The sequence below is a fragment of the Chionomys nivalis genome, chromosome 6 (assembly GCF_950005125.1).
Source record: "Chionomys nivalis chromosome 6, mChiNiv1.1, whole genome shotgun sequence".
Lineage (NCBI taxonomy): Eukaryota > Metazoa > Chordata > Mammalia > Rodentia > Cricetidae > Chionomys > Chionomys nivalis.
Genome location: NC_080091.1, coordinates 38857197 through 38885150, shown reverse-complemented (window position 1 = coordinate 38885150; position 27954 = coordinate 38857197). Strand labels below are relative to the sequence as shown.

At 43.2% G+C, this 27954-nt stretch overlaps 1 protein-coding gene across 3 annotated transcripts in view; it reads right to left on the bottom strand.

Annotated features, from left to right (window-relative positions):
- Positions 1-1323: 1323 nt before the first annotated feature.
- LOC130875493 (sodium/glucose cotransporter 1-like) overlaps positions 1324-27954 on the bottom strand; it is a 65734-nt gene continuing 39103 nt past the window's right edge. Inside the window, exons 7-15 of one of the 3 annotated variants that reach the window (XM_057771391.1) lie at positions 27607-27687; positions 19750-19970; positions 19367-19502; positions 17295-17402; positions 14930-15080; positions 12662-12830; positions 10028-10243; positions 6487-6592; positions 1324-1547 (exon numbers count right to left, since the gene is read on the bottom strand). In XM_057771391.1, the coding sequence (XP_057627374.1) occupies positions 1324-1547; positions 6487-6592; positions 10028-10243; positions 12662-12830; positions 14930-15080; positions 17295-17402; positions 19367-19502; positions 19750-19970; positions 27607-27687 (1412 nt within the window). The remainder of the gene's footprint in view (positions 1548-6486; positions 6593-10027; positions 10244-12661; positions 12831-14929; positions 15081-17294; positions 17403-19366; positions 19503-19749; positions 19971-27606; positions 27688-27954) is intronic. The other 2 variants (XM_057771392.1, XM_057771393.1) reach the window with 2 other exon arrangements.

Below are 27954 nucleotides of genomic sequence, written 5' to 3'. Positions count from 1 at the left end.
GCAGGAGCATTTGCTCTGTCCTGTCACACAGTGTCAACTTCTTAGAACATATTTCATGTCAACATCAGCACCATGAGGCAGGGGCCACAAGGAAATGCAGTGTTCTCTATACTGGACATCAGAGGTATACTTTATGCAGCCACAAAAATAATAAAAATAAATACAAACTAAGCAAGGACCAAGCAGGATCCATCAAAAATGTCATAAAATTCCTGGAGTCAATATACATTCCTGAGCAGCTAAGACACTTCGTGCACGGCAAACACCAAGATGAGTAACAAACACAGGAGACACGCATCGGATATTTCCTAAAGGCCAGAAAATTCCTGGTTGATGGAGGAAGGTCATTGGTTAATTAATAAAAAAAACTGCTTGGCCTCATAGGTTAGAACATAGGTGGGTGGAGTAAACAGAACAGAATGCTGGGAGGAAGAGGAAGTGAGCTCAGATGCAGGGCAGCTCCTCTCAGAGCCAGACGCGATGCAGCCAGCCGCCAGGTCAGACATGCTGAATCTTTCCCGGTAAGCACATCTAGTGGTGCTACGCAGATTATTAGAAATGGGCTAAATTAATACATGAGAATTAGCCTAGAAGAGGCTAGATATAATGGGCCAGGCAGTGTTTAAAAGAATACAGTTTGTGTGTTGTTATTTTGGGGCATAAGCTAGCCAGGCAGCTGGGAGCTGGGTGGCAGGAACGCAGCCCGCAGCTCCCCACAACACCTGGTTCTCAAGATTGTCTGCACCCCCAATTGGTGTGAGTCCCCACACTGCAGATAAATACTGTCCTCTTGAGACCATCACTTTAAGAAATAAATTCCTAGGATAAGGTCTCTGTCCTTAGCTTCTGGGCAGTCGTCCAATTGTAAAAATGATTGTCTTTTTATTAGAAAAAAAATCTAAGATATGAGTAATTGGTAAAGATTTCTTAACAATGAAGGAAGAGTCAGGTAGGAAAATGACAGAAACCAGACTACAACTTCTAAAAAAATCTTAGTGAAGGATTTATACACAGTAATTACAAGCTGGATGTACCGAGGCAGAATAGCATGAGCCCACACAGGCTTCTGTGGCTAAGTCAGACTTTTCCTAGACCTGAGTCAATTTCTCTTCTTAAACTCTAGTAGAGGCAGATATGTGTGTCACACTGGCTTCAAATGCAAAAGTTTACAGCAATATAATTGTTTCCTTCTAGCAACTCTAAAATCACAATATACATATTTAATCCCAATGAAAAAAATTTACAATATCCCCAAACAACCACAGAATGGTCTAAAGGGAAATACAAAGCCAGCCTTGCCAAGTCTACACCAGAAGGCAGGACTCAAGCAAAATAGGCATAGCAAAAGACAGCCACAGCCAACAGGATGATGCCGTTGATGTTCACCACTGTCCTCCACAAAGGCTTCTCAGAAGTGTCTGTCATCTTCATCTTCAAGGCTTCCTCCTCTTCCTTAGTCAGCTTTGGTCCTTTCTCCTGGTCCAGTCCACAGAACAGGTCATATGCCTTCCTGAAGCATCCTTTCTCCTTTTGGGGAGCTTCTGTTTCTACAAAAAGACACCAAAAGATTGGATACAAAGTCTAAAGCAGTGGTTCTCAGTTTTCCTAATGATGTGACTCTTCAATACAGTTCCTCATGCTGTGATGACCCCCAACAATATAACTGTTTTCATTGCTACTTTATAACTGTAATTTTGCTACTGTTATGAAATATAATGCAAATATCTGATATGCATGTGGTCTTAGCCCCTGCGAAAGGGTTATTTGACTCCTTGTTGCAGGAGCTCATTCTGCTCCTTCAGCCAATAGCCGCTGAGATATCAGCCCATTGGGGCATGGTCTCTTTCTCTTTAAAAAAGCAGCAACTGCCCTCAGCTTGCTCTCCTGCTTCCGGCTCTGCTTCCGGCGACTAGGTTTCTTTCCTGGTTGCATAGAGGGCTGTTGTCTGGGATGGTGATCTGTAAATTTTCACCTTTAAATAAATAACTATTCTATTAATCATAATTCCAAACTGGTGTGAGATTGTTAATGACTTACGGCTTCAACCCCCCCCCAAAGCGGTCAAGACCCAAAGGTTGAGAATCACTGGGGTAAAGGAACTAGAAAGTTTCCTGGGAAGATGGAATACTACAGAGCATTTACATTCTGTAGAAGAATCCTTCTCTTGTTTTCCAGAATGGAAATTGAATACAATGTTCAAAATATGAGACAGAGTTGACATGGACTCTGGTTTCTCATGGTCAACTAATCTGAGGTTTATCTCTTCCAGAACCAATAAAAATGGGCTCTGATTTAGGATAGTCAGGTACGATAATAGATTATGAGAGGGACATGCTAACAACGAGGTGGACAACTGACTTAGGGAGAATAAGGTAAACCCACTCTGAAATACAGGACCCGTATCCGTTTGCTACACCACTGGAAGGCAGGGAGGCTGGCCTGACCCAGAGGAGAGCTGCGGCACTTGCCTATTCTAAGGCTCACAACAGACCCAGTCGGAGGGAAGGGCCACTCTGACTGGGTCCTGATGCACAGTCACGGCAGTCAGTACCCGCCGGGCTCACAGCACGCAGGTGCACGTTAGTACTGCTTGACCAAGCCATGCGGTGGTGCCAACACCCAAGGTGGATGCCCGGCAAGGGAGCAGATTCCCAGCTCAGAGGTCAGTTATGGCACTGGAGACAGACAGGCGTAGTTTCAGACGCCAGCTCTGCCAGTGACCAGCTGTGAGATCCACCCTACTCTATTTTTTTTAATGTGGTAGGGTAATTTGTTCTTTTCAAAAATTTTAGTCTGTGTGTTTCCATCATGTATCTTGATCCCATTCATTTTCCCATCCCTTTGCATCCACCCTCAACACCTGCACAAAATTTAAGAAAAAAAGAAAAATAAAGTTTTAAAAGGGGGAAAATTAAAAAATCTCATCAGGGAAGCTGCAGTGTGACACCGTGCGTCATACCATGAACCCCTTTGTCCGTATAGCTTTACTGGAAGTGTTCATTGCACAGAGTCATTGATCCAGTTCGAGGCCTCTGGTTTCTACCTCCCGATCTAGGCTGAGCCTCGCTAGGGCTCCTCCTGGATACCCTGCTGTTGCCCTGTGTTGTGGAGATCCTGCGGCTTTGGGGTCTGCAGGTCAGGTCCTTTTCCCTGATCCCACTCTATGTGTTAGCACAGTGTTCAGAGACTACTGATTGGTACATCCTGGTTTTTATAAGCAGATTAATATGTTTTGCTTTTTTGGGGTGGGAAATGGAGCCTCAATACGTGGCCAGACTGGCCTCCTGACTCCTGGATTATGGGTATGTGCTACCATTCCTAGCTCACACACTTATTTTTGGAGCTTTAGTGGCCAAGTACATACGTGTCTCAGTACTCTGAAGTGAGATGAGGCCAAGTAGTCCCTAGGCACACGGTGAGCTCAACATCTAGTGGGTCTGCCGCTAGGAGTCTATGTGTCTGATGCCAGACTTGTAACTTTCTCTGCTTCATCTAGTGCTGTCTGCAGGACCAACCTTCCATTTCAGTACCAGATAAAGCACACGGACTTGAGTACTTAACCTTCCCATACTTCTGCATACCATACATAGCATATCCATGTGTGTTTCTCTTCCACATAGAAAAAGTTGCAACACAAAGTTGAAGACAGACTTAAAGACTAAGCCTGGGGCTGGAGTGGGGAAGCTCAGACACAGAGCAGTCTCCTTGCATTGTGCTAAGTCTAAGTAAGGCTTGATCCCCAGAACTGAAAAATGGTGTGAGACAATTGTCTGCATTCTGTCAGTTATGTTTTAAATAAATGCTGATTGGTCAGTAGCCAGGCAGGAAGTATAGGCAGGACAATCAGACAAGAAGTAGAGGCAAGTCAATGAGAACAGGAGAATTCTGGGAAGAAGGAAACTCATTCCTCAGCAGTCCTGGCCCAGTCACAAAGCAAGCAAGATATGAGTGCCTTGCTGAAAAAAGTACTAAGCCACATGGCTAACATAGACAAGAATAATGGGCTAATATAAGTTATAAGATTTAATAAGAAGCCTGAGCTAATGAGCCAATCAGTTTATAGTTAGTGTAGACCTCTGTGTGATTTCTTTGGGACTTAATGACTGCGGAAACTGGGCTGTACAGAAACTGCATGTCCATGTGGAAACTGCATCCACATAAAGCCTGAGAGAGCTTGGGAAGTAATTCTAGAAAAATAACAGTAGCATGACTTATTGAAAGCAGCATTTTCTCAGATGGGCTCTGCTTGCTAGAGGCAAGTGCTCTCATTTAATAGAGACTTCCTGACTCAGCTTTAGCTGTAAAACCTTACAGCTCTTTTAAGAGGCCCTGGCACAAAACACTTAAATGGTGTTGATGAAAAGCTGACCGCGTGTTTTTTTGTTTTTAGCCATAGCAGGAGAAAAGCCATGCCATTTTAAAATGCCACCTTTCTGGGCCGTCCTGCCAGCACAAACTCGGACTCTTTCAGGTAGGAGGTCTGGCCACAGAGCATTTGAGTGTGGTTTGTGAGGACACTGCTGCAGCTTGCTTGCTGGCAGGGAACTTGAAACACCATAGGGTTGTGACAATAAACATGGATCTGGTTGGTACCTCTGCCATGAGGCTGGAATCTCAGAAAGCTAAGCAATAGGCTGGACCCAGCCACCAAAGTCACAGCTTTAATTCTAGCCATTTTGCTTAACAAATTAAAGACTCACGTGGTCAGAAAAAGAGACCTATACAGTAAAAAAAGATTCAAAGATGAAGAAAACATCTAAATGTTTTACAGTGTGTTAAAAATATATGCAGGCTTGGGAGAGAAAAGAAAAAGGTTCAAGTCCTGAGGGAGAGAGAGAGAGGAGAGAGAGAGAGAGAGAGAGAGAGAGAGAGAGAGAGAGAGAGAGAACTTGAGAGGCAGAGGCAGGTGGATCTCTGTGAGTTCAAGGACAGCCTGGTCTACAGAGGGAGTTCCAGGACAGCCAAAGATACACAGAGAACTTGTCTCAAAAAGCCAAAAGGTAAAAGTAAAAATAAAAGAAATAGAGGTTAAAATAAAGCTATGTAAAGATGAAAAATATACAGAGAGTCTGGATACTGTATGTTATTATTTTCTCTTTGAATTGTTTGAATGCTGAGGAAGGAGCAACAGCTGCCAAAAGATATTTGTTTATAAATGCTGCTGAATTAATCCAAGATAGGTACTTTAAAAATACCTTGACTTCAAAATTGAAGTCAAAAGGTATATTACTATGGAGAAGAGGTTTTGCTTTTGTTTCCACAGGAAATGAGAGGCTGTGGATTAATTCTGAGTTAAGAAAAATCAGGTTTGATCAAGAAAGAACACCTGAGAAATCTCCAGTAGGAACAGATGGACCAGATATCTGAGTTCTTCATCCAGAACAGATTCATGACTCTGCCTGAGATGATCAAGTCTCACAGGATACTCCAGTCAGGACTTGATAATAATTCTAAATTTTCTTTAGGTCCTTATAAGATTATCAGCACCCCCAACCAGCAGGAAGTAGCCTGGAGAACTATGCCCACATTCCCAAAAAAATGGACTATGGATATTTTCCTTTGTTTAGAATGTTTGTTACAAGTTGTTATGGCTAATGCTCAGGAGAAAAGCTAAACAAAGGATATCACATTCAGAGTTCTTGTTATTTAAAAAAAAATAGGAAAGAGGTGTGGGACAAATGTCTGTATTTTGTCAATTATATTTTAAATAAACACTGAATGGTCAATATCCAGGCAGGAAGCATAGGCAGGACAACCAGACAGGAAGTAGAGGCAGGTCAATGAGAACAGGAGAATTCTGGGAAGAAGGAAGCTCATTCCTTGGCAGTCCTGGCCCAGCCACAGAGTAAGAAAGATATGACTGCCTTGCTGAAAAAGGTACTGAGCCACGTGGATAACATAGACAAGAATAATGGGCTAATATGTTATAAGAGTTAATAAGAAGCCTGAGTTAATGGGCCAATAAGTTTATAGCTAAAGTAGAACTCAATGTGATTTCTTTGGGACTTAATGACTGCAGGAACTGGGCAGGACAGAAACCCAGACAACAGAAAAAAATCACAAAGCATAAGTCTATGGACACTAAGCATCAAGTTAAGCATCCAGAGAAACTGGATTTTCTAACCTAAAGTGGAAAAACTTAAGATGCCAAGAGCCTCTGGTCCATACTCTGGTGTCATCAGAAATGAACATAGCTTTGCGTACATCTCTATCTCAGATCATAGGCTATACTAGAAATCCCTAATTCCCCACCCTGACTGTGCTCCATATCAAGCACAAATTATTCCTCATTCCCTGATTCACTGAGTTCTGCAAAATCTGAGGAGCGAGGCAGCTGAGAGGGTTTCCCAGCATTACCCATTTGGTGAGCTTCCTTTTGTGCGTATCCACACCTGCTTCCACCACCCTTCCCTAGTCCCTGAGAAGAGATGTGAGCATTGACAAAGGCATTTGTTAAAGACTTCAACAAGTGGCTTAGGAACAAACCTATCTCAATCGTATCCTTGGGGTCCTCCTGGAAGTCCTCATCTCCTGCATCCAGGTCGATCCGTTCTTCCTTGCTGTCGCGAAGACTCCAACACAGACGGTACAGCTGTGGAGAAAGCAGAACAGATTACCAGAAAGATCGAACAGTGCCTTAGGCCAAGAATTTGGGGAAACAAAGTGGTATGGGACAATTGTCTGCACTCTGTCAATTAAATTTTAAATAAACGCTGATTGGCCCGTAGCCAGGCAGAAGTATAGGCAGGACAACAAGACAGGCAGTAGAGGTGGGTCAAGAAGAATTCTAGGAAGAAGGAAGCCCATTCCTCCGCAGTCCTGGCCCAGCCACAGAAGAAGCAAGATGTGACTGCCTCACTAAAAAAAAAAAAAAAGGTACTGAGCCATGTGGCTAACACAGATAAGAATAATGGGCTAATATAAGTTATAAGAGTTAATAAGAAGTCTGAGCATTTAATGGGCCAGTTTATAACTAATGTAGACCTCTGTGTGATTTCTTTGGAACTTAATGACTGCGGAAACCAGGCAGGACAGAAACCTCAAACAACAGAAAAGTATGCATCAAAAAAGGAAACAAATATGGCCTTGCCATACCAAGAAATCATGGATCACTCTCTCACTGAAATCCCACATAATATATGCAGCATAATCTAGGGAGAGACTAAGAGGCTGCCTCAACTCATTCCTAAAGGAGGCATCTGCATCATCTCTAAGGCTCAGGGAGAATCACAGGAGAGAAGGGGAAAAAATAAAGGAGACCAGATGGGGAGGAGTGTGGGAGCAGTGACACTCAGGACCTCACTGCACCAGTGACCTGCACAAGATAGGGCTGTCACCATTTCCTCCTGCATGGGGAAGGCACTCAGGAGACCCCACCCCACACTGAGGGCCTGTGGACAATTAAAGACTGCTGAAGAGGAAGTGCCATTTTCTCCAGTGGGGTAGCCATGACAAGCTCCCGGGTTCTGGAGGACTCCCCGCTCACTCTCATGCAAGCAGTCATAATTAAAATCTGTGAGCCAAAGTAAGAGGGGGCTTGCTGGAAAGAAAAGTTTCAGGAGAGACATGGGATGAGATGATAATAGACGGTGTAAATGACCAAATTTAGTATGTTCATATATGAAAGTGTCAAAAAAATACAATAATATTAGTAGTAAAAAAATTAAGAACAAAAATAAAGGGCAAAGTGAATTAAAAATACAATAAATTTAAACATGCCGGGCCAGTGAGATTGCTCCGTGAATAAAGGAGCGTGCAGTCAAGCATGAAGCCTCGAGTTCAATCCTGAGGATCTGCTGAATAGAAGAGGACAAGCACCTCAGAGTTATCCTCTGCAGATGCCCAAACATGCGTGATCACACATGCACAAAATACATAGACACAATGGAGCTTTTACATTTTTAAAATTAAAAATTAAATGAAAAGAGACTACCTGAAATATTTGTTGTGTGAATGAATTTACTTTTCTCAAATAATTAAATTTGTTCCTTTCATCACTGCTGCTAAGAAAGAAGACTAGAAGTCATTTATGCGAACAAGCATTGTAAGATCTTATTACTGAACACTGTCACACTATGGAAATAAGAACTACAAACTTGGCCCTGTCAACACAGGCTAGAGCAGGGGTGGGTTCTACTGATACAGTCTGGAATGTGAGGTAGGAATTTGCAAAATTCTGTGAGAACCAATGCCATATGTCCACCCCAGTCATGCCTTTTGCTGAATGCCTTGCTTTCTCTACTTTACAAGTGGTGTGGGAAGTCCTCCAGTATATGTGTTGCTTTTATTGTTTAATGAATAAAAAAGCTGCTTTGCCTTGTGATAGTGCAGAACAGAGCTAGACAGGAAAACTAAACTGAATGCTTGGAGAAAGTAGGTGGAGTCAGAAGAAGCCATGTAGCCAGTGGAGGAGACAGATGCGCCCTGGAGTAAACCACAAGCCTAGTGGTAGAATATAAAATCACAGTAATGGGTTAATTTAAGATATAAGAGCTAGCTAGGAATATGCTAGAGTCATTGGCCAAGTAGCGTTGCAATCAATATCATTTCAGTGTGATTATTTTGAGTCTAGGTGGCCAGGAATGAATGAGGAGTCTCCGCCAATACACAAGGAAGCTCAGAGCTAAAAATGTTTGAAGCTTCAATGCTTCCAAAGAATAAGATACAGCAAAATGGTTGATACAATGTAAAGATCCCTACCACAGAGCTGGCAAAAGACAAGCTGTAGAATCTGCAGCTATAAATACAGATTCTGTTTTACATTAAGGCTGTCTCAGATCTTGATAATCTGTCAGGGAGGTTAAAGCTCTCTTAGGGATTCCACGGGTGCTTGTATTAGTGTATGCTGGAGTAAAATGTTCATACAACCCTTTTTCTACAGATAAATGCTACATTGCGTTCCTTTTCTAGTTCTGTTCCATTGATAACCTGGGAACAATAGAATGTTGTATTATTGGGTCACCAGACTATTTTTATTATAATAAGATAGGCCCATTATTTATTATTCTTTGAATTGGTAAAACTATGAAATAACTTTAACCCAATGTCAACATATGCAGCTAAAGAAGTGTCTTATGACTTGTGAAGGCTTCAATTGGGTGGGCATTGATAGTATACTGTGGTGTGAATGTCTCCTCCAAGACAAATACTGGAATGTAATTGTCGGTGTGACAATATCAAGAGTGGGGTATTTTTTTAGATAATCTTTGGAAGGAAGTAATCCAGTTACCTCTTAATACTGCTACCTTGGGAGAACCCTTCTGATTAAAAAAAAGAGATGAAGTTTGGCTTCTATTCGTTCTCCCCCTCTCTCACAGCAGCTTCTGTCATGACACCAACTACCACATTGTTATGCAACATGAAACCCCTCACCATACAAAACCTGTCAACTTTTGACTTTTCAACATCCATATGGTGAGAGAAATAAACTTCTATTACTTATAATATTGTAAATGCCATTTTTAACATTAGAAATATTATTTATATAATTAATTATAATTATAAATATTGTTTATAATATTATTTATAATATACTTATTCTGTATCATTCAATTATAGCAGCATAAAACATACTGTTAAGGATATCCACTTTAGAAAAAATTCAAAAAGTAAGCTATAGTTTAAGTTTCCCTGAGTGGATGATTTTTGTAATTAGGCATGTGTGTTGCAGGACTTCTAGACATTTGTCCAGGTATTTTCACATGAAATACAACTTCTTATTTTGGACAAGGACTTCTGATCTAGAGTATTATGCTGCCTGTCAAGTGACCTCACTTCCCTTTGTAGGCGTTACTCAGGAAGCTGAGTCTTCTGGAAAGCCCCAGACTGAAGTCTGAGCTGTAAGGGCTTGGACCAGACAGTGCTGATACAGCAAGCATCCCATGTTTCCCATCCTGAATCCTTCTACATGAAACCATCCACCAGCTGGAGCTATCTCAGCCCTGTAAAGTGTGAGCCGCTCAGTGGGATGCTGCAGCAAGGACTGTGGAACATGGGCAGGAAAGGTCTCGAATGGATGGATACTCACGTGCACATCTGGAATGGGCTTGGTGAGGAAGGAGATGGCCAAGACAACGATAAGAGTGATAGTAAAGAGGATGATGGCAAAGTACAGATAGTGCACCCCACAGATGATGGTGGGGCAGTTGCTAGGCTCCATGCAGCTCCCGGTTCCATAGGCAAACTCAGTAATCATTCGGGAGAGTCCTATCAAAAGACCTAGAATCAGTCCCCAGAAGGCTCCCTGCAAAAGAAAACCCTGGGTTAATTGTGTTGAAACAAGAAAGCAAGTGGTGTTCTCATTGTCCTATGTAGAGTAGCCAGAGATGAAGAAACAGGAGAGAAGGCTCCTCTGGGCCATCCATAGCCAGGACACTGATATCAGATCTGGGTCAGAACTGTTAAGTAGCACTTTTCATGAGTCTGTCTATTGTTTCAATGACATGATATCCTGTATCATAAAACAAAAATTCAAAATATAATGGATTCAAACATTTACTGGTTGGTATAGACTATTTAACAGTGCATATTAAATCAAAACCTTCCTCCTAACGGAAAGGCTAGTTTGAGGGTGAAGGGTGTAGTTCAGTGGTTGAGTGTTTGACTAGAAGTGTGAGGCCATGGACTCAATCCTCAGGACCACAAAAACCAGAGCAGCAATAATTTGAGCCTGCATATTTTCAGCTGATGTCCTCACAAGACTCCCAGTCATATACATGCTGATTCATTGCCTTCTGTACATTTTGATAAATTCTCTGAAGACATAAAAAGAGCTAAACTAAATAAAGATTTGAGGAATGAAGAAGAAAGGAACTTTTCTATAAAAATATAAAAAATACTTGCAACAACCCACACGTCCTTCCTGCATCACATCCGACCTCTTTATCCTGCCAAATCTCCCACTCCTTTCTCCAGGGTCTTACCTAGTGATTCTCTCTGACTCATTCATGCCTTCCCCCAACCCACCTGATCTATCCCAGGACCACACATCCAGGGCCACTGCCTAATTTACCTCCTCTGCCTGCATCCAAACCAACCTCTCACTTCCACCAGGACTTTATCTGATCACAGGTCCCTTTTGCCCAGCATCCAACCCCTGCACCCAGCCGATAGCCAACATCTTTCTCCAGGGTTCATTTCAATGAGACTCCTTGACCCTCCCCATTTACACACTATCCCCCTTTGCACACTATCCCCAAATCTGCTCCTGACCCCATAGACACTGCCTCAGCCTGGTCTTCACTGAAACCAATGACGGCTTCTGCCAGACTCTACCTACCTGCTTTTAATCCACAGGCCCCTCCCACACCATATCCAACCTTTCCATGTGGCCAGATCTACCCATGCGTTCCAGTCTAGACCAGGAGGCACATCCTAGACCACCGCAGTCCCCTCCGTCCACCCGACTTCACTCAAGCCATTGCCTTCAGACCCAACCCAAAGGTACCTGCTCTCCTCTGTCCAACCTGCTCTGTCCACATCAGAACTAACTACAGAAGCCCATACACCAGATGTCATTATAAAAATACAAACGATATGAAAGATTGAGCCAGTGTCTTCTATCATCTAACCACCTTTCCTGTAGAAAGATTCACCAGTGAGAGTTACCCAAATGAGCCCCAGAACACAGAATTGAAAAGAACAATCATAACTTCAGCAAAGAACTCAAGTTGAAAGAAGACACAAACAGTTCAATGAAATGAAGGAGAATACACACCTGTGCGGTGCTCAAGAAAACGCAAACATAAGGCTGATGGGAACGACAGAGACAATCGGGATGTGAGAACAGAATTCAGTGAGGAGACAGAAGCCCTGAGGACTGAAGATGAAACGTGGCGATGGAACTGAAAACCCAACACCTCAACTAGGAACCTCACAGGGAAGGCTCGCGAGTACAGCGAATCAAGCAGAAGGCAGGATATCAGGACTCAAAGAGTAAGCAGAGGATCTAGGCCAAATAAGCAAGGACTATGAACCTGAAGAAGAAAACAACACAGGAAATAGTTAGATCCCAGCAGAACACTTTCTCCACACCCATATGGACACAAGAAGCACAGAGGACAGAAATAGATAAGACCAGCAAAGAAGGTCCCCACAGCATAGCAGGGTAAATACTAAGTCACAGAACAAAAACACAGTGTGGCCCTCATCTCTAACTCACACCCTGTGCAACACCACTTGACTTAACTTGTCAAAGAACAAGGGAGGGGATGCTGTCTGGTCACAGTCTGTCACCCCCCCACCCCATAGAAGACACCTCTGTTCTATTTATTCCTCTTTTGGTAACCAGGGCCTATACCTTTTCAAGTTAGTTCTCTGCAAGGCAATGTAAACACAGCATTTCAGAGACCAAAATCAAAGAAAACAAAACTAAGTGCCTAAATGGTAAAAAGACCGGATGGAAAACACTATTAGCTGGGACCTTATAGCAAGGACGGGGGGTGTCAGAGAGAAAGTAGATCTGATACTAACTCCTGAGGGCTCATGCCAACTCTCGGGGGCCCTTGGGATTCCTTGAGGCGTATCCAGCCAAACTTCTAACTGCACATCACTTCTGTCTGAGATCTCTGGAAAACAATCTTTCTCATAGAGAATGTGCAAACCCCCATAAGCGACAGCGGCAGCACACGGGCTTTTGGGGAGCTGCTAGAACGATACCTACCGGTTCATTGACTCTCTTGCAGAAAACAGCAAGCAGGAAGACAGCTGCGATGGGTGGCCCCAAGTAACTGGTGATGGACTGGATGTAGTCAAAGAGCTGTCCACTCTGAGCCGACTGCACGATAGGTACCCAGGCGATGCTGATGCCGATCAGCACAAGGATGAACAACCTGAAATCAGAGCCCACAGTAGCACATCAGTGTTCTGTATGAACAAATGTGTACCAATAATATGTAAACATATGCACGTACCTATATGTAGAGGTCACCAGCAAATATATATGCACGAGTACTATATAAATATATAGCTCATGTTACTGTAGTGAAGCAAAATAAGCAAATTCATTCTGGAGGCTTCTTTCTTCCTTGCTCTGCTTAGGCATCAGAAAAGTCATCTGTGTCTATGAATAACTGAATAACTGAAACTCATTTGACTTTCAGGGGCAGCTTGGCCCAGTGATCTAATGTATGAAAATCCCGCTTTGAGAAGAGTCAAAGTGTAAGTACAGGGTTACAGACTCAGGAGCAAAGTAATCATGGGTTCAAATTCCCATTGTTTCTACATGATATAAAACATGGCACTTAATCTCTCTTCAGCTGAAAACTGAGAATAAAAGTTTGAGATAAAGATTAATGAGAGAAAAACATTTCACAAATATTAGATTTAAATTTAAAAATTGTTAAAATTAAATTTAAAAAGTAAAAACTTATTTTCTCTCTTCCTTCCTTTCTTCTTCTTCTTCTTCTTCTTCTTCTTCTTCTTCTTCTTCTTCTTCTTCTTCTTCTTCTTCTTCTCTCTCTCTCTCTCTCTCTCTCTCTCTCTCTCTCTCTCTCTCTCTCCCTCTCTCTCTCTCTATTTTTTGAGACAGGGTTTCTCTGTTTAACAGTCCTGGTTGTCCTGGAACTCTCTCTGTAGACCAGCCTGGCCTTGAACTCACAGAGTTCCACCTGCCTCTGACCCCCAAGTATTGAAATCAAAGGTGGACACCACCACCGCACTTGGCTCTCAAATTAAAAATGTTTTAAATTAAATAAAAAAATTTTAAATACCATCTTCTTTTTCTTCTTTCTTATAAAGTCTTGACACAGTTAAAAACATTAGCCAAGGAGAGAGTCTAAAGGAGTCGTCTACTCGGGAAGTGACCGGGTCTTTCTAGCTCTCTTCTTCTTGTTTTACTTCATGTTGTAAAACGGTGGGAGATTCTCTTACATGCTCTTACTTTTGTACACTTGGTTTAATTGTAAAGACTAGAGTTTCCTTACCCCATGTGTATTTAAAGCAATGAGTAGTGCTTTTACATAGGTCTTCCTCTGGGATGGATCTCCCATACCACCCATGATTTAATCAAACCCTACCTGCCATTTTTGACTCTAAGATCTTCCATAAAACCTTCCCCCTACTACACTAAGCCATGCTCATCTCTCTCTTATCTGGCTCCTGGATTGCTCTTACAAATATTATGATTGCTTCATGCCATTGTAAGCTTGTTCAGTGCTGAGCAAACCCAAAGCCAGTAGTTATGGGAGGTGCAAAAAAATGTGAGATTCAATACAATCATAGGACCAGAAAATCTAGAACTATACAAGTCAACGAACTGGTTTTCTTTCCAGCAGGTACCTTCTAAGGAAAATCAAACCTCAGTGCTGCTCAGTAGAATGCAAAGTAGTAGATTCTCACGCACTCTTTTGTGGCATTAAGTACCCTTGTTTTCTCAAAAATCAAGGGGTGTGGATACAGTTCAGTGGTAGAGCATTGCAAAGTGCCAAGTTCAATGCCAGCACCATCTGAATATATATGTGCACGTAGCTGGTACTTTGTACATCACAGAATATACTCAGAGCCCTGTGCAGGGGCTTAATTGGTTGCAGCCGGCAGTCCTGACTCTGCCCAATCCAGGCCTAGTTAAGACCCAGGCAACTTCATTCTAGTAATGCTCACTGGTAGCCTGAGATAGAGAAGTCGATCTGTTATGTTTCTCCTAACTCCAGAGGGACACTGCTCAACTGTTTCAATGTAAAATGAAATGCCAGGGCTGGGTCTAGCTCTGTGGTGCAGTACTCTCTCAGAATGTGAAAACCCTGACTTCAATCCTCCAGTAGCTCAGAAAATAAAAGAAAGTTCCCGTACATGGCAACTATAACCGGGCACAGAGATAACTCCGATTATACCAAGTACCTGCCAATCTTGCCTACCCGCACTACGGTGGGGAGAACTCTCTGTCACCTTCAGCTCCCCTGGTACATGGTAGAGAGGAGGAAGCTGCATTTACCTTCCTGCAATCATGAGCTCCTTCTCGGATGCTCCCTTCCGGATCTTGGTGTAGACGTCCATGGTAAAGAGGGTGCTGGCGCTGTTGAAGATGGAGGTCAAAGAGCTCATGAGGGAGGCCATCATGACTGACAGCATCAGGCCTCGCAGTCCTGAAAGAGAACGGGGTTTTCAGTGACATTCATCACCCTGACTCTGTTTCTTGTGCAGCAGTACCCAAGGTCTGTTTGCCTTTAGAAACCATGCCTGTGTCTCAGATTTCTCTCTCCGGGAAGAAAAGTTTTCAAGAAATGGACTGTAGCTTTACATTCTAAGACCACAGCAGGCAACGATTTAGAGACAAGAGAAACATTGGAGACTTTTCAACTAAATGGTGGCGGTGGTGGTGGTGAGTGTGGTGGTCATGGCAGTGGCGGGTGTTTCCACCCGAGGGGACTACCGTAAGGTCTCTCACCAAAGAGTCATGATACAGAAGAAGGATGTCTAAGCTGGACTGGAGAGAATGAAAAGACATCATGAATGGGAGCCTAGAGAAACTAACAACTCTCATCTGGCAAAGCTGTAGCATAGAGTGTGGTGGCTGCTCTTGGTTATCAGCTTGACTCACCTGGAATTAACTAAAACCCAAGCCACTGGGCACACCTGGGAGCGATTATTTTCTTTATTAAATCATTTGAGGTGGAAAGACCCACCTTTAATCCTAATCTTTTGGTGTGGAAAGACCCACCTTTAATCTGGCTACACATTCTGATGGCAGCCTGTATAAAGGACTTGGAAGGATTCTCTTGCTGTTTGTCTGCTTGACATCACCCTCACTGGCAAGTCCATTATGGGAGCCTACTTCTTAGGGATTCTGGCAAATACTGAAGACTAGCTGAGACACTGAACCTCGTGGCCTGAACAACTAACTACTAGATTCTGGGACTTTCTGATAGGGAACAGTGATGATTGGACTGGCTGGACCACAACCTGTTAGCCACACTAATAAATCACCTGGTGAAGCAGGTCTGTGACACAGACTGCCTGACTTGCAGCAAGATTTGTTGTTGTTGTTGTTGTTTGTTGTTGTTGGTTGTTTAATTGCTTGTTTGTTTGGTTTAGACATGGTTTCTCTGTAGCTTTGGAGGCTGTACTGGAACTCCCACTCTGTAGTACAGTCTGGCCTTGAACTCACAGGGATTCACCTGCCTCTGCCACCTGAGCGCTGGATTAAAGGCGTGTGCCACCATCGCCCAGCTAAGATCTGTTTGAACTCTGCCCTCCCCGACCCAAAATTATGGTATAGAAGACTAAGTAAGGCAAGAAAGGCACCAGTAGGCGGGAAGGAAAGTGCATGATAGTTAGGAGACAAAATGGGCAGGACTGATGTGGATTAGTTGGGGAACACTTGCTGGCTGAAAAGCTGAAGCTACAAAAGGAACCAAAAGAGGCAGCCTAAGAAGATGTGGAAAGGCAAACAGGAAAGGCCCCCAGCATCTACACAAATCCAAGAAATGTAGCTCATAGCTGTAACTCCAGAGCTGATGGGGAAGATGCAGATACTGGGGCTCCCTAGTCAGCCAGTTTAGAAAAAAACTGAGAGCTCCAATTCAGGGAGATAAGCAAGTCTTAAAACAAAACAAAAACTCCATGGCTTAAAGCTCATGGGATATCTTGGAAGACAGGGTAGAAAGATTATAAGACCCAAAGGACCAAAAAGTCTACTGTAAGACTGTGTCTCCTAGAAATGGCAGGGAAGGTTCATGCATAATACCCCAACAATATGGCTGCTTAAGCAATGCCTAAACAAGGACAACACCAATGTAGACATGCTAACATGGAAGGGGTCCCAACCATAGGCAAAGGACCACAGGCAACTAAGGGGCATTAGGAGCAGGAGAAATAGTCTTCCCCTTGGGATGAGCTCCTAATTAGTTATCTAATACCAAGTAGTCAGCTCTGAAATCATAGTGGTTCCATTCCCTTTGGATATGAACCCTGTACGGAGAATGGTGAACCCTATGGTAGGTCTACTTTTAATTTTCTTTCCTCAGGAGCTTCTACACTGTTTTCCGAAATGGCCATTGTAAGTTATAACCTCTTCGTTTAAGTATTTTGAAAGATTATCGAGACAGGCATGGAAAGGGAATTTCTCCCCCCACCCCAACAAGATTTCGTGTCCTTTCTTAGCCCGACTAATGGACAAGACCCAGGGTGATAGACTCCAACTGACCCACATGTTATGAAGACATAAATTAAACTCAGAAACACAGAAATGGGACTTTCTCCTTGGAACACAGCCCTGGCCTGGAAAAGCCTCTGTTCCAGAATGCACTCAGAAGTCTAGGTGGAGCCTAAACCAAATTGACCTCCCAAGAAAGTCTCACCATTAGGCATGAGCTCCACCACCAAGGTTGGGTAGGCGATGTTGCTACAGCCAACTGAGGTGCCACAGTACTTCTGACATTCCGAGGGGACGACACAGGCGATCTTGTCTAGAGAGAGATGAACGGGTGCATCAGTGAACTCCCATTGGGTAGCAATGGCTCTGATGGTTGCAGTATTTACCTTAAAGCAACACTTCAAACAAGACATTCCTGCCCGGTACCCAGAAACAGCAGCAGGGAAAGAATGTTTCCCAGCTAAGACCTCTGTGCCATACCCTGGTCTGTTATCCCTGACACATCTGGATATTCCCACAGCAGAGAAACATGGTTCTTAGAGGACAGAAAGGAAACAGAAATGATCTGGAGGGAAGGGAGGAGGCACTGCCATTGACCTCAACAGCTTGGTGACGAATATGAAGGTTATCTGTGACCCTGGTTTTCAGGGGTTTTTTTTTTTTTTTGAACAGCTCTTAGACATACAATCAAATCCCTACAAAACCAGGGTGACTCCCACGATTTGAGAAATCTGGAGCAGTAATAAAGAAATAGACTGGAAGGAGAAGGGAACAAGATCTAAAATCTTGGAGAAAATTCTAGAAACTTATATAGAATTTGAGTCAACATTTTATTTATTTATTTATTTATTTATTTATTTATTTATTTATTTATTTATTTATTTATTTGGATTTTTGAGACAGGGTTTCTCCGTAGCTTTTGGTTCCTGTCCTGGAACTAGCTCTTGTAGTCCAGGCTGACCTCGAACTCACAGAGATCTGCCTGCCTCTGCCTCCTGAGTGGTGCGATTAAAGGCATGTGCCACCACCGCCTGGCCCTTGACTCAACATTTCTTAAATACTCATTTGGCACTGTACCACACAGCACCAATTCATATACTTATTATAAATAAATATATTTATTCTAAATAAATAAATAAATGCAGTAGCCATTAGGGTATGAGCCATTCCGTTTGCTCAACAGGTATCCTTCAGCATCCAAGTGTGAACTGTTTCTGGGTACTCTTTCCCCAGTGGATTCCAAAGTCTGCAGAGGCTCAGCCCCTAATTAAACAGCATAGTGCCTGCTCTAACACACGCACATCCTCCCCTGAAGTCATCTGCAGGTTGCTTACAACCTAGAATAACCTAGAAGTGCTATGGAATTAGCTGTTGTTTGGAAAATTGAGAAGCAAAACTTACATATTTTCACTATAGGTGCAAATATTTTAATATTTTTCAATAGGTGGTTGGTTGAAGATCTACAGAGGTGTGAGTTATGAATATAGAAGGCAATTATATTTTCCTCATGGTGTACCAGCCAGCACAGGAATACGAGAGCCAAGAGGGGCGTGCCACCAAGGACAACACAGCCAATGCCTGCCAGCTATTCTGGCTTCATTTTGGGGGGTGCTTGCCAAAAGGTCACTCTGTGGTAAACTGTTTACTTCTTGTTGTTATTTTGCATTTCAAAAGTTTTGATTCATAATAGCTAACCAAAAATTATTTGTATTCATAACAACAGGCCAGAAAAAGATCAAAGGTGAATCCGTCAGGGCAGGGCTCCTGCAAGGAAACAGGGCAGAGAGCACAGGGCCAGCAGCAACTGGTTGGGCCTTGGCATTAGAATTACAAAATAGATTATTAGACCCCACTACAGGCCTGGGGTCCAGGGTGCAGAACTGCAAGCGAGCAAACACTGTTCCTGGAGAGGGAACCTGGATGATGTCATGAGTGTGGGAGATTAGGAGAAAGAGAGGAGACAACTGTCAGTGTAAATGAGAGACCTGGTCCTCTCCTCCCTCGTGGGCGCCAGAGATCAAGTTCAGGTTGTCAGGCATGGCGACGAGCTTGCTATCAAACAACTTTAAATTTAAAAAAAAATAGCAAATTGATTTTAAAAGGAATAGGGAGAGACAACCCCAGGAATTCTGTGTCTCCACTGTGCACACTGCCTGACACAGGCAACCCTGCCGCTTGGCAATCATGGCACAGAAGGGAACAAAGAAGCTGGAGAGCTTCCAAAGTCCCTTAGAGCTAGCAAAGGAAAAATGGCCTGAGCTCAGGTAGAGAAATTACCTGTGTATAAAATCCGGCTGACCATCCCTGTCATGATCATGAGGAACATGGGCAACAGCTTCAGATAGCCGCACAGGATACAGCCAGCCTTCACGTGAGACATGTTCTTAGCTGAGAGGCAGCGCTGCACGATGACCTGTCAGGAACATCCCAGTGAGGAGCTGTGCAGGCTGGAAACTCTGGGACCCCCTGACATGCCAGCTGCCCTGTTTGGGGTCTCCTCAGGCTGGGAACTCTGGGACCCCCTGACATGCCAGCTGCCCTGTTTGGGGTCTTCAGCAACCCACAGACCATGTGTGCCTTCTACATATTCAACCCTAACAGCCTGACAGGTGGGAGTCTCTGTCATGCACCCTGTCTGCTTCCATACCCAGACTGCATACCTGGTCTGTGCACCAGTACCACAGGGTGAGGATGGCCAGGCCAAAGATGAGCCCAGGCCATGGAATGTCTCCTGTGATAGGATCTCTGAATATGTGGAAAGAGTCGGCCCTGGGAGTGTAACATTCTTCCTTGATGGTCAGGTTTCCATCAGAAACCACAGTTGGGATAGCATTCATGTACTTCTCCACGAAGGCATCATATCCTCCCACTTCAGTGAAGGCTGAAAAATATTGGTACAAAAAAAGAACACTGTGAAAAATTTAACTCCTTGTCGTGATTTCATGTCTGAGTATCTTAGACACCAAGAGAACACCAGCATAGGGGAACACCCATGATGTGTGGTTTGGAGTAAATGATCCTCCCTGTAGACCTCAGGCTTCTCATTTCTAAAAATGGGAGTGTTAACTGCCTCGCCTTCTTGGGAGACACTGGCATTTCAAAGCAACAACTTGCGGCAGTGCCCTGACCGCACATGGTCCTGGAAAGGGAGGGGCCTCATTAAAGGAAGACTCGGCCCTGGACCACGTGCAGACTGTTGTTCTTCAAACCCCAGCTGTCTGCATGGTCTTTAGAACTCAGAACACAGAGTTAGGGACACACACTGGCCTTCTGGAGACTGGACACAGGCCGGACAGCTGGCCCAGGGATGCCCGGGAACGGGGCAGGGATCAGAATTTTGTCAGCTCCCATCTCAGTGCTGCCATCCTAGCCTGTGCTAGCTGACCCCAGGGCCTGCAGGGGAAAGCAAGTGAAAGTCCTTAGAAAGCTAAACTCTGACCCAGTGGTAGCGGTGCACACCTCTAATCCCAGCACTAGGGAGTTCCGGGCGGCGGAGGCACCGGCAGGCAGGCCTAGGCGGCGGAAGCACCGGTACGCAGGCAGGCCCGGGCGGCGGAGGCACCGGCTTGCAGGCAGGCCCAGGTGGCGGAGGCACCGGCAGGCAGGCCCTGGTGGTAGAGGCACCAGCAGGCACGCCTAGGCGGTGGAAGCACCGGCGCGCAGGCAGGCCCGGGTGGCGGAGGCACCGGCAGGCAGGCAAGTCCTGGCAGCGGAGGCACCGGCGGGCAGGCAGGCCCGGGCGGTGGAGGCACTGGATGCAGGATAGTGCGGGCAAGAAACAGTGAAGCCCGCACTGAGAGCAGATTGCCCCGCTACAATTAAATCAAACCCAATAGATAGCATCCGTAAGAGGAGATGGGCAGACGCCAAGGCAAGAATTCACCCAACAATCTGAAAAACAACATGAAAACACCAGAACCCAATGATCTTACAACACAAGGACTTGAACACCCTAACACAGGAGAAGAGGAAAAAACTGACTTTTTGAAAGCAATAGAGTCCCTTAAACAACATGTAAAAAACGCCCTCATAGAAATGGATGAGAAGTATAACAAAAAGTTTGAAGAAATGAGTAAATACGTAAATGATACCCTGGGAAGCCAAGAAAAAACGATCAAACAGGTAATGGAAACAGTCCAAGAATTGAAAACTGAAATGGAAGCAAGGAAGAAAACACAAACTGAGGACCAGCTGGATATGGCAAATATAGGTCAACGAGCAGAGACTACAGAAACAAGCATAATCAATAGAATACAAGAGATAGAAGAAAGAATCTCAGATTCTGAAGACACCATAGAGAAAATAAACGGACTGATCAAAGAAAACACCAAAACCAACAAATTCTCATCACAAAACATTCAGGAAATATGGGACACAATAAAAAGACCAAACCTAAGAATAATAGGGATAGAAGAAGGAGAAGAGGCACAGCTCAAAGGTCCAGAAAACATTTTTAACAAAATTATGGAAGAAAACTTCCCCAACATAAAGAAAGATATTCCTTTGAATATTCAAGAAGCATACAGAACACCAAACAGACTGGATCAAAAAAAAATACGTCCCCTCGCCATATAATAATCAAAACACAAAATATACAGATTAAAGAAAGAATATTAAGAGCTGCAAAGGAAAAAGGCCAAGTAACTTATAAAGGTAAACCGATCAGACTTACACCTGACTTCTCTATGGAAACCATGAAAGCCAGAAGGTCCTGGATAGAGGTACTACAGAAACTAAGAGACCATGGATGCAAACCCAAACTACTATACCCAGCCAAGCTATCGTTCACTATCAATGGAGAAAACAAGACATTCCAGGATAAGAACAAATTTAAACAATACGTTGTCACAAATCCAGCCCTACAGAAAGTAATAGAAGGAAAATCACAACCCAAGGAATCCAGCATTGCCAACACTGCCTACAATAACCCAGGCATCTAGCGACCCTTCAACAGCACAACTCAATGAAGGGAGACACACAAACTCTTCTACCAAAAGCAGTAAGAATAACCGGAGTTAACAACCACTGGTCATTAATATCACTTAATATTAATGGTCTCAATTCACCAATAAAAAGGCACAGGCTAAGAGATTGGATACGAAAACAGGATCCAACAGTCTGCTGTTTGCAAGAAACTCATCTCAACCACAAAGACAGGCATCTACTCAGAGTAAAGGGTTGGGAAAAGGTTTTTCAAGCAAATGGTCCTAAGAAAAAAGCAGGTGTGGCCATACTGATTTCTAACAAAACTGACTTCAAACTAAAATCAATCAGAAGAGATCGAGAGGGACACTTTATACTCATAACAGGAACGATTCAGCAGGATGAAGTCTCAATCCTGAATATCTATGCCCCTAATATAAAAGCACCCACTTATGTAAAAGAAATATTGCTAAAACTCAAGGCAGACATCAAATCACACACACTAGTAGTAGGAGACTTCAACACACCTCTCTCACCAATGGACAGGTCAATCAGACAGAAAACTAATAGAGAATTAAGAGAATTGTTGGAGGTAATGAATCAAATGGACTTAACAGACATCTATAGAACACTCCACCCAAATAGGAAAGAATACACCTTCTTCTCTGCAGCTCATGGAACCTTCTCGAAAATTGACCACATACTTGGAAACAAAGGAAACCTCCACAGATACAAAAAAAATCAGTGTCCACCTGTGTCTTATCAGATCACCACGGATTAAAGTTAGAAGCCACCAACAATGCTACCCCCAGAAAGCTGACAAACTCATGGAAACTGAAAAGTCAACTACTGAACCACACCTGGGTCAAGGAAGAAATTAAGAAAGAAATTAAAGTCTTCCTTGAATTTAATGAAAACAAAGAGACAACATACTCAAACCTATGGGACACGATGAAAGCAGTGCTAAGAGGAAAGTTCATAGCACTAAGTGCCCACTTAAAGAAAACGGAGAAAGCATACATTGGGGACTTAACAGCACACCTGAAAGCTCTAGAAAAAAAAGAAGCAGATGTGCCCAGGAGGAGTAGAAGACTGGAAATAATCAAACTGAGGGCAGAAATCAACAAAATAGAAACTCAGAAAACAGTCCAAAGAATCAATGAAACAAAAACTTGGTTCTTGGAGAAAATCAACAAGATTGACAAACCCCTATCCAAACTAATTAAACGACAGAGAGAGAACACGCAAATAAATAAGATCAGAAATGAAAAGGGGGACATAACCACAGACACAGAGGAAATTCAGAGAATCGTTAGATCTTACTACAAAAGCCTGTATGCCACAAAACTGGAAAATGCAAAAGAGATGGACATGTTTTTAGATAAGTACCATATACCAAACCTAAACCAAGACCAGGTGAACGATCTAAATAGACCTGTTAGTCGTGAAGAATTAGAAACAGTTATCAAAAATCTCCCTTCCAAAAAAAGCCCAGGACCAGATGGTTTCATTGCAGAATTCTACCAGAACTTCCAAAAAGAGCTAATACCTATACTTCTTAATGTATTTCACAATATAGAAACAGAAGAGTCATTGCCAAATTCCTTTTATGAAGCTACAGTTACCCTGATACCAAAACCACACAAAGACCCAACCAAGAAAGAGAATTACAGGCCTATCTCACTCATGAACATCGACGCAAAAATTCTCAATAAAATACTGGCAAACCGAATCCAAGAACACATTAGAAAAGTTATCCATTATGATCAAGTAGGCTTCATTCCAGAGATGCAGGGCTGGTTCAACATACGCAAATCTATCAATGTAATCAACCATATAAATAAACTGAAAGAAAAAAACCATATGATCATTTCATTAGATGCTGAAAAAGCATTCGACAAAATTCAACACTCCTTTATGATAAAGGTCTTGGAGAGATTAGGGATACAAGGGTCATACCTAAATATAATAAAAGCTATTTACAGCAAGCCGACAGCTAACATTAAATTAAATGGAGAAAAACTCAAAGCCATCCCACTAAAATCAGGAACACGACAAGGATGTCCACTCTCTCCATACCTCTTCAATATAGTGCTTGAAGTTCTAGCAATAGCAATAAGACAACATAAGGGGATCAAGGGGATCCGTATTGGAAAGGAAGAAGTTAAGCTTTCATTATTTGCAGATGATATGATAGTATACATAAGCGACCCCCAAAACTCTACCAAAGAACTCCTACAGCTGATAAACACCTTTGGTAATGTGGCAGGTTACAAAATCAACTCCAAAAAATCAGTTGCCTTCCTATACACTAAGGATAAGGAAGCAGAGAGGGAAATCAGAGAAGCATCACCTTTCACGATAGCCATAAATAGCATAAAATACCTTGGGGTAACTCTGACCAAGGAAGTGAAAGATCTATTTGGCAAGAACTTTAAGTCTTTGAAGAAAGAAATTGAAGAGGACACCAGAAAATGGAAGGACCTCCCTTGCTCTTGGATTAGGAGGATCAACATAGTAAAAATGGCAATTCTACCAAAAGCAATCTATAGATTCAACGCAATCCCCATCAAAATCCCATCAAAATTCTTCACAGATCTGGAGAAGACAATAACCAACTTTATATGGAAAAACAAAAAACCCAGGATAGCCAAAACAATCTTATACAATAAAGGATCATCTGGAGGCATTACCATCCCTGACTTCAAACTCTATTACAGAGCTACAGTACTGAAAACGGCTTGGTACTGGCATAAAAACAGAGAAGTCGACCAATGGAATAGAATAGAAGACCCTGACTTTAGCCCACAAACCTATGAACACCTGATTTTCGATAAAGGAGCTAAAAGTATACAATGGAAAAAAGAGAGCATCTTCAACAAATTGTGCTGGCAAAACTGGAAGTCAATCTGTAGAAGAATGAAAATAGATCCATATCTATCACCATGCACAAAACTCAAGTCCAAATGGATTAAAGACCTCAATATCAGTCCAAACACACTGAACCTGATAGAAGAGAAAGTGGGAAGTACTCTACAACACATGGGCACAGGAGAACACTTCCTATGTATAACCCCAGCAGCACAAACACTAAGGACATCATTGAATAAATGGGACCTCCTGAGACTGAGAAGCTTCTGTAAAGCAAAGGACACTGTCACTAAGACAGAAAGGCAACCCACTGACTGGGAGAAGATCTTCACCAACCCCGCAACTGACAAAGGTCTGATATCCAAAATATACAAAGAACTCAAGAAATTAGACCGTAAAAGGTTAATCAATCCAATTATAAAATGGGGCACTGAGCTGAACAGAGACTTTTCAACAGAAGAAGTTCAAATGGCCAAAAGACACTTAAGATCGTGCTCAACTTCCTTAGCAATCAGGGAAATGCAAATCAAGACAACATTAAGATACCATCTTACACCGGTCAGAATGGCTAAAATCAAAAACACCAATGATAGCCTCTGCTGGAGAGGTTGTGGAGAAAGGGGCACTCTCATCCATTGCTGGTGGGAATGCAAACTTGTGCAACCACTTTGGAAAGCAGTGTGGCGGTTTCTCAGGAAAGTCGGGTTCAACCTACCTCTCGACCCAGCAATACCACTATTGGGAATATACCCAAGAGATGCCCAAACATACAACAAAAGTATATGCTCAACTATGTTCATAGCAGCATTGTTTGTAATAGCCAGAACCTGGAAACAACCTAGATGTCCTTCAATGGAAGAATGGATGAAGAAAGTATGGAATATATACATATTAGAGTACTACTCAGCAGTAAAAAACAATGACTTCTTGAATTTTGCATACAAATGGACGGAAATAGAAAACACTATCCTGAGTGAGGTAAGCCAGACCCAAAAAGAGGAACATGGGATGTACTCACTCATATTTGGTTTCTAGCCATAAATAAAGGACATTGAGACTATAATTCGTGATTCTAGAGAAGCTAAATAAGAAGGTGAACCCAAAGAAAAACATATTAGCATCCTCCTGAATATTAACCTTCATCAGGCGATGAAAGAAGACAGAGACAGAGACCAACACTGGAGCACTGGACTGAAGTCTCATGATCCAAAGGAGGAGCAAAAGGAGAGTGAGCACGAGCAAGGAACTCAGGACTGCAAGGGGTGCACCCACACACTGAGGCAATGGGGATGTTCTATCGGGAACTCACCAAGGCCAGCTGGCCGGGGTCTGAAAAAGCATGGGACAAAACCGGTCTCGCTGAACATAATGGACAATGAGGACTACTGAGAACTGAAGAACAATGGCAATGGGTTCTTGATCCTATTGCACGTAATGGCTTTGTGGGAGCCCAGGTAGTTTGGATGCTCACCTTAATAGACCTGGATGGAGGTGGGTGGTCCTTGGACCTCCCACAGGGCAGAGAAACCTGCTTGCTCTCTGGGCTGAGGAGGGAGGAAGACTTGATTGGGGGAGGGGGAGGGAATGGGAGGTGGTGGCGGGGAAGAGGCAGAAATCTTTAATAATTAAATAAATTAATTAATAAAAAAAAAAAAGAAAAAAAATCCCAGCACTAGGGAGGCAGAGCCTGGCAGATATCTGTGAGTTCAAGGCCAGCCTGGTCTACAAGAGATAGTCCCAGGACAGACTGCAAAGCTATAGAGAAACCCTGTCTTGAAAAACCAAAAAAAGAAAAAAAGAAAGAAAGAAAGACAGAAAGAAAAAGAAAAAAGAAAGAAAAAATAAACTCTAAACTCTAGAGTGTAGACAAGAGTCTTTAATGACACCCAGAGGGACCACTAAACATAAAAATCAAAATATTTCTTCTATCTCTTCATGACAGCTAGGATTTCCAATGCTGTCTTTATCAAGAAATGATCAGAGATGCCAGCATCGAGTGAACAATGCAGGATATAGTTTCAGCCTGCAAATAGCCTGTGAATCAATGTGACTTGCTGAGTCGTTAGCCGCATTCATTTTTACCCAGGTTCTCTGCAAACACAGCACCACATTACCACAGGCCTACACTGGAGACCACTGAACCAAGCTATAGGAAGAGACCAGGGGGCAATTCAAGTATTCCTTGGGTCTGCTCCAACAAGGGTTCTTCAGGGGGAAGGTAATCCTATAAGGATGGCCAGACAGGGCTGGGCCACTGCCCTGAGCTATGGGATATTTGTACACTGTGTGAGGATATATTGCTGTGATTTGTTTAATAAAGAGTCAAATGACCAATATCAAAGCAAGAGAGATGGGCAGGATTTCTGGAGCAAGAGAGAGGAAGAGGAGGAGGAATCTATGTATACAGATTATGCCAGGAGATGCAGAAAAATTTGGACATACAAAAATGGAGAGGAGGTTAAGAAAAAAGTCACATAGTAGAACATAGATTAATAAAAGCAGATTAATTAAAGTTACAAGAGCTAGTTGGGGACAAGCCTAAACTAAGATCAAGCTTTCCTAATTAACAATAAGTCTCCATGTCATTATTTGGGAGCTGGCTGGTGGAACAGAGAAAGACTGGTTACATCAGAGCAGGCAGGCAGGCCAGCCAGACTTGCTCTGTCTTCTCAGAACTCTATACCTCTGCCCCCACCTGCTCAGCGAGCCCCAGCCCCACTTACCAAATCCAGTCAGGATACAAGACCCCACGAGCATGATTGCTGTCTGCAAGGTGTCCGTGTAAATCACCGCTGCCAGGCCCCCTAAGCAGGCAAACACAATAGATCACATGGAGCGCAGGATGCCTGCCTGCTTCCTTTTTCTACCACTCTCTCTTAGCCACAGTGCCCCTTCCAAGAAGCTCCGCCCCCTGCCAACACCACCTGCCTGCCTTCCCTCCCCCACCTTCATCCCTCCCCCGCAATCCTGCTGCTCAGAATTTTTTCTGGTCTTCGCCTCTCATGAAAATACCTACACGGCCTGGGAAAGGGAAGACACTTGTCTCTACCTGAGTGGAAAGGGAAGACACT